At 47.0% G+C, this 20,631-nt stretch overlaps 1 protein-coding gene across 1 annotated transcript in view; it reads right to left on the bottom strand.

Annotated features, from left to right (window-relative positions):
- Nucleotides 1–20,631, bottom strand: part of sorl1 (sortilin-related receptor, L(DLR class) A repeats containing) — a 40,565-nt gene that overhangs the window by 10,223 nt on the left and 9,711 nt on the right. The window contains exons 6-31 of the mRNA XM_068584261.1: nt 19,651–19,831; nt 14,393–14,494; nt 14,131–14,300; nt 13,303–13,495; nt 12,644–12,761; nt 10,831–10,904; nt 9,902–9,990; nt 9,020–9,198; nt 7,981–8,167; nt 7,554–7,682; nt 7,114–7,199; nt 6,857–7,029; nt 6,272–6,403; nt 6,074–6,165; nt 5,563–5,809; nt 4,649–4,787; nt 4,392–4,565; nt 4,175–4,288; nt 3,915–4,037; nt 2,946–3,065; nt 2,721–2,846; nt 2,531–2,641; nt 1,588–1,719; nt 1,090–1,221; nt 881–1,015; nt 167–319 (exon numbers count right to left, since the gene is read on the bottom strand). Of these exons, the coding sequence (XP_068440362.1) occupies nt 167–319; nt 881–1,015; nt 1,090–1,221; nt 1,588–1,719; nt 2,531–2,641; nt 2,721–2,846; nt 2,946–3,065; nt 3,915–4,037; nt 4,175–4,288; nt 4,392–4,565; nt 4,649–4,787; nt 5,563–5,809; nt 6,074–6,165; nt 6,272–6,403; nt 6,857–7,029; nt 7,114–7,199; nt 7,554–7,682; nt 7,981–8,167; nt 9,020–9,198; nt 9,902–9,990; nt 10,831–10,904; nt 12,644–12,761; nt 13,303–13,495; nt 14,131–14,300; nt 14,393–14,494; nt 19,651–19,831 (3,611 nt within the window). The remainder of the gene's footprint in view (nt 1–166; nt 320–880; nt 1,016–1,089; nt 1,222–1,587; nt 1,720–2,530; nt 2,642–2,720; nt 2,847–2,945; nt 3,066–3,914; nt 4,038–4,174; nt 4,289–4,391; nt 4,566–4,648; nt 4,788–5,562; nt 5,810–6,073; nt 6,166–6,271; nt 6,404–6,856; nt 7,030–7,113; nt 7,200–7,553; nt 7,683–7,980; nt 8,168–9,019; nt 9,199–9,901; nt 9,991–10,830; nt 10,905–12,643; nt 12,762–13,302; nt 13,496–14,130; nt 14,301–14,392; nt 14,495–19,650; nt 19,832–20,631) is intronic.

The raw sequence follows: 20,631 nt of genomic DNA, 5'->3' as shown, positions 1-20,631 counted from the left end.
AAGAAGAAGCAGAAGAAGAAGAAGAAGAAGCAGAAGAAGAAGAAGAAGAAGCAGAAGAAGAAGAAGAAGAAGGAGAAGAAGAAGAAGCAGAAGAAGAAGAAGCAGAAGAAGAAGAAGAAGAAGAAGAAGAAGCAGAAGAAGAAGAAGAGCGGTCGGGCGGCGCTACCTGTGGGGCAGCCCAGCTCGTCGCTGCCGTCGGGGCAGTCGGCGTAGCCGTCGCACACCCAGGTGTTGATGATGCACGCCCCCGAGCCGCAGTGGAAGCGGTTGGGGGCGCAGGTGGAGGGGCCGGGGGCCACGGTGTGAGGGACGGCGCCACCTGCAGGGCGGAGGCTCAGGTTCAACGACGAAGGACGGCAATGATTCATTAAAGGAGACGGACACGTAGGGAAATGTCCATAAATAAATATATACACAACTTAAACATGTCGCATATTCTAACTGATTATAGAAACGTGTCGTTCACAAATTCATTATTTTGTTTTATTTAGTAAAAACTCACCCAATAAAGTATTTTTATCTGTTTATTATCAACCAATATGTATGAACTAAATCTAGAAGATTGATTTGATGGCGTGTTTATTTTTAATAAATAAGTAATGTAAAAAAAAAAAAAATCTGAATTTTTAAAATTAACAAAAACTCGATATTCAAAAGTCAAAATATTGTCAATTCTTCCATTTGTCCAAACAAACAGAAGATTGAAAGTACGTTTCTTCTGTCCGACATGAAGTGAATTATGATGCGAGACAGTTAAAAAGTTTTAAAAGGGTTAAGGTTAAGTCATGACATTGATTTCCGGTGATTCCTCCGCTCTTTTCGGAGCTCTAAATCAAAGAAAGGAAGGCGTGTGGCGGTGGAGCGGCGTGGTCGTGCGTACCTGTGCACTGGGCCTCGTCGGACCAATCCCCACAGTCGTTCTCTCCGTCGCACTTCCACCACGTCGGGATGCAGCGTCCGTTCTTGCACTCGTACTGGAAATACCGGGAGCAGCCCGGGACCTCAGTGGCAGCAGCTGCAACACACGGGTTGTTTATTTGTCGTGTGTTCCTGTGTGTGTGTGTGTCTGTGTGTGTGCATCCTCCTCACCACAGTTGGCTTCATCAGAATAATCCCCACAGTCGTCCATGCCGTCACACTTCCACTCCAGGCTCACACACACCCCGTTGGCACACTGGAAGGTGTAGGCGTCGCACACTTTGCCGAACTCAGACGGCGTGGCTGACGGGAACGAACACACACACACGGAGACGTCGGGAAAGGGTCGCACAACTCATCGGCTCACAGTGAATACAACTAAATATTTGCATACATGACATTTAGGATGTGAAGCGGAATTACACGAAAAAAACAAGAGAACATTTGGAGATTTTAGATGAAGTTTGAGCAGAAGCAGAGCTAGCTGAAAGAATGCTAACAGAAGCAGAGCTAGCTGAAAGAATGCTCATAGAAGCAGAGCTAGCTGAAAGAAGTTTATGCTAGCTCTGCTTCTTAGCGTTGTCTCTTCTAGCGTTGCTCCTATAAATGGTGGACTATATAGTGAACTATTGATGGACTCAAGATCTTTCTTTCTGTGGTTTAACGCACCACATCCGGCGTAGTCGGCGTCCTCGTCGGATCCGTCTTCGCAGTGTTTGATGCCGTCACAGACCAGCGACTGGAACAGACACTGCGCTCGGTTCTTGCACACGAACTCCATGTAGCGAGTGCACAGCGGGTCTGTGGGCGACAGAGAGGAACCTCAGTGCAGCTGAAGATACGCATGGAAAAGCTAGCTGTTCGTTGTTGCTAAAATACAAAAACATAACAAAATTTTCCCATTTATTATTATTTTTTTTAAGCTACATTTTATTACTTTAAATTATTATTTTTATAGCATAATTTTTTAATTACTTATTTATTATTATTTATTATTTTATTATTTATTATTTATTAATTAATATATTATGGAAGCCCATTTGCACCACACACCCAAAAAAAGAAAAAAAAATGAGGACCGAAAATAAAATAAAAAAATAATTAGGACCGAAGGAAAAGGTCCTAATTTTTTTTTTGGTCTTAATTTTTTTTTTTTTTTAATTTTTTAATGGAGGCCCATTTCCGCAACCCCCCCCCCAAAAAAATGAGCACCCAAAAAAAAAAAAAAAAAAAAAAGACCCAAAAAAAAAAAATTGAATTAGGACCAAAAAAAAAAAAATATATATATATATATATATATATATAAGAGGACCAAAAAAAAAAAAAAAGACGACCAAAAAAATAAATAAATAATAATAATTAGGACCAAAAAAAAGGTCCTAATTGTTTTGTTTTTTTTGGTCCTAATATTTTTATTTTTTGTGTGTGGTGGAAATTGGCTTCTATAGTACATATGGAGTTATTCATTTAAAAAAAAAAGTTTTTGTCAATGATATATGTGTTTGACAAGATTAACATGCTAATTGTATTTCTTATTTACTTTGATTCATATATATTATTACTTTTTTTTGTTTAAAGTAAAAAAATTGCAAAACAAAACACAATCCCTCACCGCAGTTGTGCTCGTCGGCGCCATCCGGACACTCCTGGACGCCGTTGCAGTGCGCGGTGGCCGGCAGGCAGGTGTGGTTGGAGCAGAGGAATCCGTTGCAGCGAGTTCCCTCTGGAAGACACGGAGCTGGACGTCACATCAGAGCGCTCGCCGATCCATTTACTCACGTGGACGCCGCGACTCCACCCACCGCAGTTTTGCGGGTCCTCGTCCGAGTCGTCCTGACAGTCGTCGTCGCCGTCGCACATCCAGCGCTGCGGGATGCAGTGGCCCGTGTGGCACTGGAAGCTGCTGGCCTCGCAGGTATGGTGGCCCACTGGGGGACCAAAAAAAGTCAAATGAGTTTTTAAAAACCTGGACGGTCGCGATTCAAAACCGGCGTCTTTCGTTTGAAGGACGCGGCGCCGGCCCTCACCCGTGCAGTTGGCCTCGTCGGACCAGTCCCTGCAGTCGTTGTCTCCGTCGCAGCGCCACGCCTCGCGGATGCAAACGCCGCGCGCACACGTGAACTCCCCCGGGCCGCACTGGTGGGACTCTGGAACCGAACGTATGACTTAAAACTAGGAGATATGCTGCTTCACAGTGAGAGGTGAGATACTAGGGACACAGACTGAGCAATTGTTGTATAAAACTGTAAATCATAGCTTGTTTTATGAAATAAAAGCCCCTAAAACTGCTGCATTTTGATGTATTGACCATCATAAGTAATACACAAGTGAAATATATGGTTTGGTACATGAGATTTAAATAGCCCCAATAGGTCCCAATGGGGCTATTTGAATTCAAATAGCCCCATTGGGTTTAATGGCCCCATTTGGACCCATTGCGGCTATTGGGTCCCAATAGCCGCAATGGGTCCAAATGGGTCCAATTGGGTCCCAATAGCCCCAATGGGTCCAAATGGGTCCAATTGGGTCCCAATAGCCCCAATGGGTCCAAATGGGTCCAATTGGGTCCCAATAGCCCCAATGGGTCCAAATAGCCCAAATGGGTCCAATTGGGTGCCAATAGCCCCAATGGGTCCAAATGGGTCCAATTGGGTCCCAATAGCCCCAATGGGTCCAAATAGCCCCAATGGGTCCAAATGGGTCCAATTGGGTCCCAATAGCCCCAATGGGTCCAAATGGGTCCAATTGGGTCCCAATAGCCCCAATGGGTCCAAATAGCCCCAATGGGTCCAAATGGGTCCAATTGGGTCCCAATAGCCCCAATGGGTCCAAATGGGTCCAATTGGGTCCCAATAGCCCCAATGGGTCCAAATAGCCCCAATGGGCCCCAAATGGGTCCAATAGCCCCAATGGGACTCAGGGGCATTAGACCCAATAGCCCGTATAATAACCCTGGTGTAGAACATAAGGTGTATGTTGCAGCGCCGTGTCCTCACCGCAGCGCTCTTCATCACTGTTGTCCCCGCAGTCGTCCTCGTGGTCGCACCTGAAGGCCAGCGGGATGCAGGAGCCCGACGTGGAGCAGCGGAACTGGTTGGACGGGTCGCAGGTCGTGGTCGCTGCGGAGCGGACGGCGGTGACGCGGTCAGTCGCGGTTCGCTTGTTACGCGTGCGCGGTACTCATTGGGTTCGCGTGCGCGGTACTCATTGGGTTCGCGTGCGCGGTACTCATTGGGTTCGCGTGCGCGGTACTCACGGCACTCCTGCTCGTCGCTCATGTCGCCGCAGTCGTTGTCGCTGTCGCACTTCCAGATGCTGCTGATGCAGCGGCCGTTGGAGCAGCGGTACTGGTTCGGCAGGCAGCTGTGCTCTGATTGGACGAAAAGCACACGGGACCAGGAAGTGAGTCGGAGTCAGGGCCGTGCGTGTGATACAGGTGTGGTTCTGCAGCAGGTAGTGTGTGTGTGTCTCACCTGTCTTGATACAGGTGTGGTTCTGCAGCAGGTACCCGGCGGGGCATTGGCACTGCAGCTCTCCGGTCGGCATGGTGACGGTGGGGGCGTCGTCGGGGCAGACGCAGGTGTGCCGGTGGCCGGGCTGAGGCAGACAGAGCAGACTGCAGGGCTGGTCCGCACACGCGTTGTGTCCTGCAGACACACACTCGTCGCGTGAGTGTGCGTGTCCTGAAGCCTTTTGTGTCTTAAAATGTGTTTTATTTTGAAGGGCTCACCTCGGTTCTTCCCCTTGTAGAAGATCTTCAGGTCCATGACTCCGGTGAGTCGGCCCACGATCAGCTCGTTGCTCTGGGAGCCGGCTTTTGGAGCTTTGAAGATGCCCATCCGGGACCAGTCGTCCCAGTACAGGTCGTTCTGAGAGCGGAGGAAGCAGATGAGACACAACCCGTTGTTGTTGTTGTGTTGTTGTTGTGTTGTTGTTGTTGCAGGGTTCATACACAGTCTGACCAATAGATTTCCACGACTTTAAACCACATTCTTCATGATGTCAAATGCTTGGTGTAAACATGATGAAGTGAAACAGACAGACAATAGTGTGTCTGTTTGTGTCTGTGTGTGTCTGTCTGTGCGTGTGTCTGTCGGTCTGTGTGTGCGTGTCTGTCTCTGTGCGTGTCTGTCTCTGGGTGTATGTGTGTGTGTGTATCTGTCTGTCTGTGTGTGTATCCGTGTCTGTGTGTGTGTATCTGTCTGTGTGTCTCTGTGTATGTCTGTGTGTGTATCTGTGTGTGTCTGTGCGTGTCTGTGTGTGTCTGTGTGTGTATCCGTGTGTATCCGTGTGTCTCTGTGTGTGTCTGTCTGTGTGTGTGTGTGTGTCTGTGTGTGTCTGCGTGGCTCTGTGTGTGTGTGTGTGTGTCTGCGTGGCTCTGCGTGTGTCTGTGTGTATCCGTGTGTCTGTGTGTGTCTGTGTGTGTGTGTGGCTCTGCGTGTGTCTGTGTGGCTCTGCGTGTGTGTGTGTCTGTGTGTGTCTGTGTGTGTGTGTGGCTCTGTGTGTGTGTGTGGCTCTGCGTGTGTGTGTGTGTCTGTGTGTGTCTGCGTGGCTCTGCGTGTGTGTGTGTGTCTGTGTGTCTGCGTGGCTCTGCGTGTGTGTGTGTGTCTGTGTGTCTGCGTGGCTCTGCGTGTGTGTCTGCACCTTGAACACGGCGATGGCGTAGGGGTGTGGCAGCCCCTCCACCAGCACGCTCCTCATGCGGCCGCTGAAGTCGGCGCGCTCGATGCGGTCGCTGTAGGCCTCGGTCCAGTACAGCCAGCGCTCGTCTGCCGTGATGCCGTTGGGCCAGCGCACGCCGTCCGACACCACGCACGACACGTTGCTGCCGTCCATGGAGCTGCGGTACACGCCGGCCGCCCGGTCGCCCCAGTCCGTCCAGAACATCAGGCTGAGGGAGGGGGAGGAGTTAGCGTGACGCGCCGCTAACGTTAGCATTGTAATAAAGGCTTTTCATAGACTGGAGACGATTTATCAGACGTTTAATTCATTGCTGAACTGTTTGAAAAGAGAAAACGATATATATATATATATATATATATATATATATATATATATATATATATATATATATATATATATATAGATCTATATCTAAATTTATATATATCTATATATATATATATAAATAACCAGAGCACTCTGTGAGCGTCACCTCTCTGCGGGCAGCAGCACCAGAGCTCTGGGATGCTCCAGCACAGACGAGTTCAGCAGCGTGTGGCGCAGATCTCCGTCCGGGTTCGACACCTTCAAGCACAACCACAACGTATTGATCACCAGCAGATGATTATTATCATTATTATTATCATTATCATTATGATGATCACTCAACAGGGCGGCTCGGCTCTCGCACCTCGATCTTCTGCGCTCCGGCGTCGACCCAGTAGAGCAGGCGGCTGATGGGGTCAAAGGTCAAAGCCTCCACGTTCTGCAGGTCCTTCCTCACGACCACCTCCTGACCCGTGCTGCCGTTCAGACACAGACGCTGTGGGGGTGGGGGGGGGGGGTTACTGGGAGCACTGGTCCACACACTGGTGCACACACTGGTGCACACAGTGGAGCACACACTGGTGCACTGGGCTGATGATACTGGTCTCATCTGATCTTGATTTTCCCTTCAAAACAAAAGCTTCCATCACATTTAGAACTCTCTGAACTTGATTCCCCTTTCAAAGTGAAAGCACCCGTCACATTTATGACTCTCTGATTTTGTATTCCCCTTTAAAATAAAAGTGGCCGTCACATTTATAACTCTCCGATCTTGATTTCCCTTTCAAAATAAAAGCTTCCATCACATTTATAACTCTCTGATCTTGATTTTCTCTTAAAAATAAAAGCGCCCGTCACATTTATAACTCTCCGATCTTGATTTCCCCTTCAAAATAAAAGCTTCCACCACATGTATAACTCTCTGAGGTCTCGGTTCCCCCCCACTGACCTGTATGGTGTCCAGTGAGATGTCGGCCCAGTACAGGCAGTTCCTGTCGTAGTCGAAGTCCAGAGCCACGGCCTCCCGCAGGCCGGCCAGCGGCAGCGCCTGGTCCGTGCCGGTGGCGAGGTCGTACCGGTGGATGGAGTTCCTCACCGCGTACAGGATGAACTCGTTGCTCTCTGAGAAGAGACCATCAAACATCACATGGCATGTTTGTGGACGGGGGTTTTGGAAATGAAACTTCCCACCATGAATCAACTCACCTCCGACGGGACAAGGCAGCATCTCTCCGTCCAGCCTGGACTCCACGTCTCCACCACTGCAGCTGTCACCAGGTACCCTCCTGTAGCTGCAGCAGGAACACAGGGGTATTGATCACTTAGAGAGGTCTGTAGTTTAGAGAGGTCTAGGTGGAGTTTAGAGAGGTCTATGGTAGTTTAGAGAGGTTTATGGTAGTTTAGAGAGGTCTAGGTGGAGTTTAGAGAGGTCTAGGTGGAGTTTAGAGAGGTCTAGGTGGAGTTTAGAGAGGTCTAGGTGGAGTTTAGAGAGGTCTATGGGGAGTTTAGAGAGGTCTATGGGGAGTTTAGAGAGGTCTAGGTGGAGTTTAGAGAGGTCTGTAGGGAGTTTAGAGAGGTCTATAGAGAGATTAGAGAGGTCTGTACTTTAGAGAGGTCGATGGTAGTTTAGTCGTCATGTGTCTCACCCTTTGCTGCGTCGGTATGTCGTGCCGATGGGACACGGAACTGGAGGAGCGTAGAGGTCACCTGAGAACTCAGGGTCAGGTACACACACCTGTAGGGAGAGGTCCTCACTCAGCTTGAAGCCGTGGTCACTGGGAGGAAGAGGAGGAGGAGGAGAGAATGCAGCTTTAAGACATGAAGCATAGACTTCTATACAACCAGAAGAGTCGCCCCCTGGTGGTCAGGAGAGAGAATGCAGCTTTAAGACATGAAGCATAGACTTCTATACAACCAGAAGAGTCGCCCCCTGGTGGTCAGGAGAGAGAATGCAGCTTTAACACATGAAGCATAGACTTCTATACAACCAGAGGAGTCGCCCCCTGGTGGTCAGGAGAGAGAATGCAGCTCTAACACATGAAACATAGACTTCTATACAACCAGAGGAGTCACCATTCGTAGTCCTGCCGCGTGCACGAGCAGTTGGCGACGTTGACGGGCCGGTCGAAGTCCTCCCCGTTGAAGCAGGTGGCGTGCGGCGCTCGCCGCCTGAAGGTCACCTCGCGGCCCAGCAGGCACTCGTTCCCGTGCTCGTCCGACGGGGACCAGAGCTTGTAGTCGGCGTCCGAACACGGAACGCCTGGAGACGCAAACGAAGCGTTAGAACCCGGGAGGGTTTTATGAATTGTTCCACAACCAAGAGTCCTCAAAGAGATGCTAGAAGATCATGAACAGACAATTAAGATGCCGACTCTGGAAACTGTCGTTTAGTTTTTGTGTCTTCTCAAAGACAAGAGAAACCAACTGAAGCACGTTCTGACCAATGGGTCTCCATGACTTGATTTCCATGAGCAAACATTCTTAGCATATTATTTTATTTCAAACTAAGAGTAAATGAACGTCATGAACACATGAGTATAACGCATTTCCATGACTTTCAACCACATTTCAATGACTTATAACGAAATTTCCATGACTTTTGACCCAATTCCAATAACTTCTGTCCCAATTTCAATGACTTAACCAAATTTCAATGACTTTTTAGCAAATTTCAATGACCTTTGACCTGATTACAATGACTTTTGACCTAATTTCAATGACTTTTGACCTAATTTCAATGACTTTAAACAAAATTTTCCAAATCCTGTCCAACAGACAGCAAACCCACCGTCCTTCTGAAGAAAAGCTTTGCTTGCAGTTCTCTTTAAAAGTAAATACACCGCCGGAGGAGGCGGAGCCACAACCACCGGAGACGCCCGAGTGAAGCCCTCTGGTGAGGCGTGAGCGCCAGAGAGGACCTCCCCATGTCATGTGACATCACGTCATGTTGTTGTTGACCTCCCCATGTCATGTGACATCACGTCATGTTGTTGTTGACCTCCCCATGTCATGTGACATCACGTCATGTTGTTGTTGACCTCCCCATGTCATGTGACATCACGTCATGTTGTTGTTGACCTCCCCATGTGACGTCACGTTGTTGTTGACCTACCCAGGACGTCGGAGGTGTTGACCTGCAGGATGAGCCAGCCGTGCCTCTGGTCGGCGTACGAGCCGAAGATGGTGAAGATGGTGCTCTTCTCGCCGGGCTCGGTGAGCAGCTGGTAGACGTACACGGCCCGCTCCGAGAACTGGAAGTCGAACCACGTCTCGCCTTCGTTGGTGCTGAACCTGACGGGAGGGGGTGTTATGTTTATTATCATGAATACGCATTCTTTCAATAACCCCATGACCATCTTATTTAAGTTTTCATTAGACAGGTAGAAAAAGAAAAGCTAATCGTTTAAGTTCCGGTTGCGTTTCCTGAGGGAATTGTCACACGCGATGTGTTCAAGGACCGTCGGAAAGATAACATTTTTTACAATGATGAGGTTTTTTCAGTTTCTGACTGATAAACGGTGACGTTTTGGCGACTTTAAACACAAACAAACATGCTTTTCCTTCCCTCCGGCGGGTTTTAGGGTTCAGAGCCGTTTCCTGGATGTTCATTAAAAATAGAACAATTAATAATCAACGTCCAGAAAGTCATTTAATCTGCAGCCTCCTCACGTACTCCTTGGCTTAACCAACAGCAAGACTTTAAAGAGAAAGGTGGGGGTAATTATGGAGCATATCTGGCATTTTTATTGACAATTGGATGTAAAAAGTGAGTTACTGATTAACCAGCGTACGGGAACAGGCTCCACGTTCATTAACTTTATCGCCTGCAGATGAATAACAATAAGAGAAGCTGCTGTTGCCACACAGCTGGGACGATGTTTACCGAGGGAGGGTTCACTCGTCTCACAAGCCGTTCAGCTGGAACCGGCCTCTCTGGCTTCTATGTCTCTTTATGAACGATGAGATTATGTATCTCCGGGTCGGTGGGACTCACTTCACGTGTGTGGTGGCGCCGCCCTGCGCGATCGCCATCAGGATCCCGCCGTGGTCGCCCCACGTGTAGAAGTGAGGGCCCGCCAGCGCCTGTGAAACAAGTCAATGTGGGACTTTGGTGAATAAAAACTAGAAAGGAACCCATTAAATTGCTGTTTTTGTCGATCAAATGTAATCTAGTAGATTTTTTATAAACCTATCAACATGAATATCAGAAAGAGAGGTTTTAAAAAACATCATTAAACTACTAATTCATTAAAATTCAATATTTGACTTCCTTATTATTTGAATTGTGTGTATTTATGAAGGAAAAAAACACTATAAATATCTATAACAAAGTAAAAGTATAACATTTAGATTTTCTTTAGTGCTGATCCGTTGCTCCTCCATCTTTGACCCAACAAGACAAAGTTTTACTCGCAGTAAAAAGTAAAGTATACCGTTAAGTACATATAATAAGTGCAGTACTGGAGAACGCGGTTTCATTCCATCGTTAAAGCAGAACATCGTCCACAAAAGTTATTCACTCGAACCAGCAGGACAGCTAGTAACGTTAGCTCATTAGCTCTTACGGTTAGCAGCAACGCTAACAGAGAACCAACAGGAGGAGAGCTAAAATGTTAGCTCGTAACTTTAGCTCATTAGCTAGTACGGATAGCAGCAACGCTAACAGATAACCAACAGGAGGAGAGCTCGTAATGTTAGCAGCACCACTAGCTAACGGAGAACAACAAGAGGAGAGCTAGTATCGTTAGCAGCACTTTGCTCTTTAAAAGGCAACTAATTTGAGGGTTTCAACTTTAACATAAACGTGATTTTCTGCCATGATGCTGTGAGGAACCCTCAGTAGACCCCGGTGGGGGTTGGAGGGTTCATCGTTCTCGTTCCAGAGGATTCTCCCGCCTCCTCGGTGTCGGGTGTCGTACTGACCTCTCTCCAGCGAGCTCCGGCGCTGCTGGATACGTACACGTTGGGCTTGTTGGCCAAATTCCTGCCGACAGATCCTGCAATCAGAGGACAAAAAGAAAAGCAATGTTACACACACACACACACACACACACACACACACACACACACACACACATTACAGGGGTTTTCCCCCCCAAAATATGACAGACTTCATGTGGTCGCTGCTTTTTTGCTTTCACATATGGAAAAAACTTGTAACCCAATAATTCAGAACGCAGCAGCGTTCGGTATCTTTGTGCTCGCTGACAAATATTTTCCTCAGAACGCATTGTTGTTGTTTTGTTGTAGTTGTTGTTGTTGTTTAGCGTCCGGCGGAGCGGAGGAACAATCTGTGCAGGTCAAAGACGCTTAACCACATTAAACCTGCGGACGTGGAGAGTGAAGAGTCCAAAGGGCTGCGAGACAAAATCCAATACCACGATGTGTTGGACCAAATATTAGATATTGATCTATATGGAGACGTTTTGATGGATGATCTTCAATGTGGATCAATAGAAAACATAAATTATGTCGTCACTTTACTCTAATGCAGCCTTAAAAAACAGAAAAAGACCAAATACAATCCAATATCCAGTCTTATGATATGTGTAATTTATATATATACAGCAGCACCGCTAACGGAGAACCAACAGGAGGAGAGCTAGTGACGTTAGCAGCAATGCTAGCTAACGGAGAACCAACAGGAGGAGAGCTAGTAACATTAGCAGCAATGCTAGCTAACGGAGAACCAAAAGGAGGAGAGCTAGTAACATTAGCAGCAATGCTAGCTAACGGAGAACCAACAGGAGGAGAGCTAATGACGTTAGCAGCACCGCTAGCTAATGGAGAACCAACAGGAGGAGAGCTAATGACGTTAGCAGCACCGCTAGCTAACGGAGAACCAACAGGAGGAGAGCTAGTGACGTTAGCAGAACCGCAACGTTAGGTTTTCTTTCAGCAACCAGTAAACAGGAAGTGACCCTCATCGTTAGCATGAGAGAGCTAGTTAACGTTAGCCATTAGCAGTCGGTGTGCGGGTCGAATTATTTTTTTTCAAAATGAGAAAAAAAAGTTTGGGAGCCTTAAATAATAAAATGTAAAGAAACAAATAAACGCTCAACGTTTATCCAATTGATACACAATCAACAACGTTCTTCAAGGACGTCTTGTTGTTTGTTGTTTACGAGGAGGGGTCGGGTTTCAATCCTCGATGAAACAACACAAACAAAAAGGAGGTTTCTCCTCAACAGATTCCTGCGTACCTTTGAACTGGATCAAAGTGTTTCCTCTGAAATAAACTGCAGCGCAACAACTCTCAAATAAATAAACACGAGTGGTTTGTGCAGCTTGTTGTGTGTGTAAACACAGCTGTGCAGCGTGTGTGTGTGTGTGTGTGTGTGTTTAATGAGTGTTTGACCCGTTGAGTGGCCGCTGGGTGCTGCAGCAGTAATTAGCTCATCTGTTTGAGAGCGATAAGGAAGCGAATGCAGACGCTGAATCCTCCTCCTCCTCCTCCTCCTCTTCCTCTTCCTCCTCCTCCTCCTCCTCTTCCTCCTATAAGAATGCATTCAGCGCTGCTGGCCTGGTGAGGGTGAAGCGGTCTCCTAGGAACTGGAGAGCGTCAACAAATGGATGCTTTCCAGCAGCTGTGAAGAGGCAGCGAGAACCTGCAGCTTTGTTTCTCTCTGACGAGTCAAACCTCCCGTTCGGAGCCTTTTCTGAATGCTCGGCAGAAGGAGGTGGTGCGTTCAAAGGCCACGGGACATTTGGCTATCTATGTTCTTCCCCGTCCCACCTGTGGCCATGATGAGTCCCGGAGCCGAGTCCTTGGACAGAATGGGCATCCTCCTCAGCTGGATGTTGAACAGCTGACTCCAGCGTTGAGCGAGATGGAGGGAGCAACCTTTACCGAGCTGGGGGGGGAGGAGAGGAAAGAGGATGAGTCGACCTGTCAATCACCTTGTAGCCCCGCCCCTAAAGCGCTGCTTTATGGTCTGTTTGACTCTAACAGACCATAATGTACTAAATCAACATCATGCTGTATAGAAGAAGACTAGAAACTAGAGATTGAGACATAAACTCATGTTTACAATGTTTACTGAGGGAATACATCAAGAGAGAAGTAGAGTCACTTATATAGACTTCTATACAACCAGAGGAGTCGCCCCCTGGTGGTCAGGAGAGAGAATGCAGCTTTAACACATGAAGCATAGACTTCTATACAACCAGAGGAGTCGCCCCCTGGTGGTCAGGAGAGAGAATGCAGCTTTAACACATGAAGCATAGACTTCTATACAACCAGAGGAGTCGTCACCTGGTGGTCAGGAGAGAGAATGCAGCTTCAACACATGAAGCATAGACTTCTATACAACCAGAGGAGTCTCCCCCTGGTGGTCAGGAGAGAGAATGCAGCTTTAACACATGAAGCACAGACTTCTATACAACCAGAGCTACCTGGCAGTCCACGGTTCCCCCCAGGCTGTCGGCAGCAGGCGGCTGCAGCAGCTCCCAGGTTCCTCCCTTGTCGAAGGTGATGACGGAGCGCATGTTGTCCTCGCTGGCGGAGCCGTTGATGAGCGTGGCGATGAAGACGCCGCGCAGTCCCTCCACGCGGTGGAGGTCCGCAAACGGCTCGTTGGCGAAGTACCTGAAGCACAAAGCGGACGCGTCATTAATGTCACACATTCATGTTCTCAGTCAGTGTCGGCTCCAGATCACGTTTATTTTCTATTAGACACTAGTGTAGTATTACTACTGATATACTTCATGTATGTGTACCTGAAGAATGTGTGTGTGTGTACCTAATGAGTGTGTGTACCTTAACAGTGTGTGTGTGTACCTGAAGACTGTGTGTGTGTACCTTAAGAGAGTGTGTGTGTACCTTAAGAGTGTGTGTGTGTACCTAATGAGTGTGTGTACCTTAACAGTGTGTGTGTACCTGAAGACTGTGTGTGTGTACCTTAAGAGAGTGTGTGTGTACCTTAAGAGTGTGTGTGTGTACCTTAAGAGTGTATGTGTGTGTACCTTAAGAGTGTGTGTGTACCTAATGAGTGTGTGTACCTGAAGAGAGTGTGTGTGTACCTGAAGAGAGTGTGTGTGTGTACCTTATGAGTGTGTATGTGAACCTTATGAGTGTGTATGTTAGTCCTGATGAGAGTGTGTGTGTATCTGATCAGTGTGTTGCTCCCCGAGCCCTCAGGACTGTAGTACGTGTGTGTGTGTGTGTGTGTGCGTGCGTGTGCGTGTGTGTGTGTGTGTGTGTGTGTGTGTGTGTGTGTGTACCTGATCAGTGTGTTGCTCCCTGAGCCCTCAGGACTGTAGTACAGGACGTTCTCCAGCGACAGCGAGAAGGAGAGGCCTTGTGTGTCTGAGATGTAAAGGTGTGTGACGTTGTTCAGGTGGTTCACACACACGAACACCTGGTCCTCCGACGCGTCCGCGATGTAGTACTCCTGCACGGGGGGAGAGAGAGAGCGGCTGGCGTCACCACACAGGTGCATTCTGGGTAGCGGAGGCGGGTCGTCCGCCGGCGTCAGAGACTCACCGTGATCGGGTGTCGGGTCTGAAACTGAGCGGCTTTCATCGGCTGACGGTTGTAAGAAACCCAGAGCTGCACGGAGGCGGAGTCACGAGCGCCAAGCAACTTCTGAGGGGGGGGGAAGGGGGAGGAAAGCGGGGGGGGGGGGGGTAGGGGGGAGAGGGAGGAGGGAGGGAGGATAACAGTGTTTCATTAGCCGTGTTAACTTAAATGATTGTGTGAACAAAAGGGAACCAGCTGCTGCAATGAGGAAGATGAAGAGCTGCAACACTGCCTCAGGCCGGCAAGATCACAATCTATAGGTGTGTGTGTGTGTGTGTGTGTGTGTGTGTGTGTGTGTGTGTGTGTGTCTTGCAGCTTATTGATCTCTCTGTATATTCCCGGTGAAACCACTTCCCTCGATGTCAGATTGCTTGATTCTGCTCGTCTCATCGGTTCTTTTCGATTATATCGTGATAGAAAAAGACAATTAAGAAAATAAATTAGGAAATGCAGGTAAATTGCGACCAATGCAACAACCAGACAGGAGAAACCATTTGGCCTAGTCTGTTCTTCTTCCTGTATTTTGCATCAAAGTACCACGACTGTGCTGAACGCTTCTGGTGGTTCACTACTTCCTCAACATGCAGCTTTAAATCTCCTCTGGGAATTTCCTGTAAAAAATAAAAAACGAACTAAATTTGCAGAAGAGGCCCGTGCAGGGATTTCGCAACAGCGATATTTTCTGAACTGAATTATTTAAGAAACTGCAAAGCGCTTCAGAAACGACTAGAAAAGCTGCACTCCGATGGGAGCGAGTCAGTCCTCCCATCGCCGCTTCCTGTTTTCTTCTCGCGGTCGATCTGCGATCTAAACGAGAGGGAATGCGTCTCTCAGATAAGTGCGAGGGCAGCGAGCCGTTATCTACTTCCTCATTGCTTCTCTTCCGCCGGTTATCTTTTCATTTAGCCTCCTCCACGGGACCAAAAGCCAGGATCTCCGAGGTCCGATCGGCACTCTATTGCTCAGGATCCCCACGTCGTCGAGATAAAACTCTCTTTAATTAGCTTAAGCAGCTCGGCGCTGCCAAAGAGCACTTGTGATACTCCGTCAGTCTAATCCTATTAGCGCCAACCACTGGGACCAGATAGAAGAAGGATCCTTTGTTCCTGCAGCCAATGAGCACGGGAGAAAATATAGACGTCTCTGCCAGCGGCGGCATCTTGCAAGCTAGCGAGCGGCTAAAAGAGCTGACGCTTTGCAGACGGGTCCGTCTGGATCGGTTCCAATCCCCTTCAGTTCTACGCGAGCCACACAGGCAGTGGCTGTACTGGTCCGTCTGACTGGTTTTATTATCAGCTCTCTTGGCAAAGAGGCCGAGGCAGAGGGCGCTGAGCTCGAGTAGTTCGGGTCCGGGCATGGGACCCGAACCAATGAGGTCACTAGTACCCCGTCCAGCCAGACCGGGCCAATACTAGAACACTGCAGAGCGGTCGAGCCAAGGAAAGTCTTTTAGTCTCTTAACAACCTGAACGACACTCTCAATCAACCAAGTCGCCATTTTTAAGTCACTTTTTGTTCCTTCTGGAAATAGCTAAACATCTAGCTAGCTAATATGGAACAATGTTTTTTGGTCAAGGTTCAGAACAACAATGAAGACAAACAAAATGCAGAAAGTAGTTTTTTCAATGTTTTCCTTCTGGAAATAGCTAAACATTTAGCTATTTAATACAGAACAATGTATTCACGGTTCGCGACGAAACCTCGTTTTTTTTGGGTCACAACAGGGAAAACACAGTTAATACAGAAAGTTGTTTTTCCAATGTTTTCCTTCTTGAAGTAGCTAAACATCTAGCTACCTAGCTACAGGGCGGGTCTAGCTAAGGAAAGCGGAGTCTTTTAGTCTCTTAAAACCTGAACGACATTCTCAATCAACCTTTACAAACGAGTCGCCATTTTTCAAGTCACTTTTTGTTCCTTTTGAAAATAGCTAAACATCTAGCTAGCTAGTAGGGGGGTAACGGAACAATGTATTCACGGTTTGCTCCAAAATCTCGCTTTTTTGGGTCACAACAGGGAAAACAAAGGATTTTTTTTCCAAATGTTGGCCATAACTTTTAACAGTTGAGGCATGCAGATGCTGAAAAATGATCAAAACTAAACAACAGAAATGTCCGTTAAAGTAAAAAGTATTTTCCGTAACGCTCCATCTCAAGACCTGTCACTGAATCCTGAACTCGCATCGCTCAAGCACTTCTCAATGTCTTTAAATCTGTATTTTCTAAGATGAGATGAACCCGGCTGTCGGCATAGCAGTTAAAACTGTTTGTTTCACTTCCTTCATCACAGGCCGAGCCGATGCATCGGACGCTGCAGAAAGATGTAAACTAACCGCGTTGGTCCTGTTATGTCATATTTGCCCTCCTGAGTCTTCTCCGTGTCAGCAAACCCCCGGATGCACCGGCGGGAGGTCACACACTAAATTTAGAAGGTTTTGTTCTCAAATCCACGAACATCGCTGGATTTTATGGCATTTAGCAAAGCGGTGCAAAATATGATCCGTGTTGAGCGGAAAAGGTTAATTTCTGACCTTCGAGAGATAGTTTGACCAAATATTCAAAACTCAAGGTCCACTTGCTTTATATATGTGCAACTTTCTATAGAATCTCATGGTCTTCATCACCATGTTGCCGCCCATTAAAAAAAACACCACGCACAACCGGTCTGATTTTCCATGACAACTGAACCAACGCCACGCTCTGATGAAGCGGTAGAAAGCTCCAGAAACAAGACAGGAAGTGAATCTGAGGGTCAAACGATGATCTTAATGTCTCTACAGCTTCAGACGATGCAAAACTTTACGGCTTCCTGCATCCGACCGAGAGTTAAAACCCCAAAACAAAGCACTTCCTTCATATTTACATCTGACAGCGAGAACCTCGGTGTATCTGATGTTCGTAGTTGTACTTATCACGATGACGTCGGTCACTTCTGACCATTAAAGCTCAAGGCGTCAGATTCCATCAATCTCTTTCCGTCGATGGTTCCCGACGCTGTGATTTCCCAGACGTACGAGGCGAGTTGCTGCTTCAGAGAACTCGATTGCGGTGATGAAGACATCGATGGGACGAACTTTCAAGCGTGCAAACTCCTCAGAGGTGAACAAGATGTTTCAAAAGGTGCATTCTGGCCTCTAATGTCTGCATGAAAGGTATTGAATGTTACTGGTGGGGCTCTCCTTAGTATACACACTGTGCTCATACCACAACAACTGTAAAAACTTAATTATTGTCCGATTTTCATCTTTCCGACGGTCCTTAAAGTACTCGTCTCTGGTGAAACTGAACCACTCGTTTTAGATGGAAAACATCTCATTTCAAACCGACGGGTTCTTACTCACGTTGCTGTCAACCGGTTTTCAACCAGAAGACACGAGTGGAATTAATGGAGGATCACGTGTTTTGTGCGTTTGTTGTAATACTCTTTTGGGCCACTAGAGGGTCGTTTCTTTCTACCTGTTTTCACGAATGAAAAGAAAAAGATCCAACCCCTTTTTACATCTGCACTGGAGTGAAAAACAAGCAAAAAAACACCCTGACTCACAACGCACAAACTCACAACACACAAACTCACAATGGAAACGGCAAAACATTTCGTCAAAGGGCTCAAACATCCTGAGGTTAACCGCCGCGTCTCATTGGACCGCGCTGCTAATTGGAAAAGAAGGGCTACTTGTTAGCTTGACCGCAGCCGCCACTGGGATTCATTAACATTCATTACGCCCGCTGCATCAACACAAACACACAAACACACAAACACATAAACACGTGATTTTACGAGCGCACCACTGGCTTTCTCCATCAAACATCGCTTATGAAAAAGAAAGAAAAGAATGTGGATGAAATGAACTTCCTGCCTTTAACGCGCTCCGTCTGATCATAAAAGTGAAAACCAGCAACAAAAAACTCTGCAACACAACTTCCACGGCTGGAAAATGAGTTTTTACGGCTCCAGACGATGCAAAACTTTACGGCTTCCTGCATCCGACTGAGAGTTAAAACCCAAAACAAAACACTTCTTTATATTTACACCCGACAGCGAGAACCTCGTGTAGAATGAAGAGAAATGAACAAACTTTAAAGTACTTCTCACAATTATGACTTTTTATCTCATAATTATGACTTTTTATTACGTAATTATGTCATTTTATCACATGATTATATCATTTTATCTCATAATTATGACTTTTTATCTAATAATTATGACTTTTTATCTCATATTTATGACTTTTTATATTAAAATAATGACTTTTTGTCTCATATTTATGACTTTTTATATTAAAATAATGACTTTTTGTCTCATATTTATGACTTTTTATATCAAAATAATGACTTTTCATCAAATAATTTTGACTTTTCATCTCATAATTATCACTTTCATACTCAGGTGTTGAGGTATTGAAGCAATTTAAGAGACAATTCAGTTTCAGTTTTTAAGAGAAAAGATACATTTTTACATTTTTTTTAAAAAGTAAAGCCGCTCTGTTACGATTAACTGCTTCTGAGCAGACGAGAGAAGGAAACGAGGAAACGAGGAGACGACATGAGCTCCGAAAGCCATCTGCTGCTCCGAGGCGTCTCCGACACGAACGCCGAGACTCACGCCGACAAACTCGCCAGATATCGACCCGCCGGTCTGCTCCACTCGCTAAGCTGAGGAGGGAAACGCTGCTCACTGCGACGCAGAGACGGCTTTAAAGATGGCGGCGCAGGAAGAGCCGCAGGGTACGCGTCTCTTGAAGGAGGAAGAAGGGGAGATATTTATTTAACCCGTCAGCGTAATCCTGACTAAACCAATTAAATAACACCTTCAAATGATTAGCTGACTCAGCCTTTAGTTATGTACATGTAGTGCTCTCTCTCTATCACGCTATATATACACGTGTGTGTGTGTGTGTGTGTATAAGTACATATACACATAAGTATGTATATATATACACATGTACATAATCACACCAGAGCAACACATGAGGCGAGTCTCTCATACAGGAGGCGTCAAGAACCAACAAAGGCTTTTGGGCCTTGTTATGCTAGCTTGCTATGCTAGCTCGTTACGCTAGCTTGTTACGCTAGCTTGTCGCGCTACTTTGTCGCTCTACCTAGTGGCGTTACCTAGTGGCGCCACATTGTCGAGCTACCTTGTGGCGCTACCTTGTTGCGCTACCTTGTGGCGCTACCTTCTTCGTTAGCTTAAGCACAGTTCATTTCTTAACCCCGCCCCCTTACCCGCGTGGTGGTGGCGAACAGGTACTTGTCCCGGAGCTGGAAGCTGTCGACCTGCTCCAGGATCACCGTGCGGTTCTGTTCGCTCTGGAAGAAGTCGGTGCTGCTGAGGATGGTGGAGACGCCCTGGGGCTCGTGCCTCTGGACCAGCACCGTGGTGGGGGGGTCGTAGGGCTCCACGCCCCTGTGAGGGGGACACACAGCAACATTTCAGTTTTCAGCATTTATTTGTCTCAAAATCTTTTTTACCTCAGACACAATTTGACCAATGGATTTACTGGACTTCTCTATGACTTTTCACCATATTTTCATGACTTTCCCATGCCCCCAAGAAATAATCAGTTTAAAACTCCATGACTTCTCCAGGTTTTCCATGACCGTAGGAACCCTGTTCCTTTTTTTTTTTAGAAGTTACTGAAACCGTTCACAAGGTTGCTAGCGTCACACCGGTAGCTAGCATCACACCGGTAAGGTCACACCAGTAACTGGCTTCACACCGGTAGCTCGCATAACATCCGTAGCTAGCATCACACCAGTAGCTAGCATCATAGCCGTAGCTAGCGTCACACTGGTAGCTTGCGTAACATCCGTAGCTGGTGTCACACCAGTAGCTAGCATCATAGCCGTAGCTAGCGTTACACTGGTAGCTTGCGTAACACCGGTAGCTAGCATCACAGCCGTAGCTAGCATCACAGCCATAGCTAGCGTAACCCCTGTAGCTAGGAAACCCATTGCAGCACATTGAATACTCATGTTTCTCCCTCATCTAACACATGTGTGCTGCAGTGGTTGCACTGACATCCTCAAGAGCTCTTGTCATTTTGTTGTTGCTGTCGTTGTTGTTGCTCAACACAATGACAAAATTCCCAGATAGTAAATGTCAGCACAAAAATGCAGACATATGATCAGCGTGTTCAGAACCGGTCAGACTATTTGTGGCCACAAGAGCACAGCGAGGGCGTTCTTTACATGAAGCTGTGGCAC

The sequence above is a fragment of the Clinocottus analis genome, unplaced genomic scaffold (genome assembly GCF_023055335.1).
Source record: "Clinocottus analis isolate CAN_PGR_092001 unplaced genomic scaffold, fCliAna1.0.p SCAF_2, whole genome shotgun sequence".
NCBI lineage: Eukaryota > Metazoa > Chordata > Actinopteri > Perciformes > Cottidae > Clinocottus > Clinocottus analis.
Note: the sequence above shows the minus strand (reverse complement) of the source record. Positions and strands in the feature narration are given on the sequence as shown.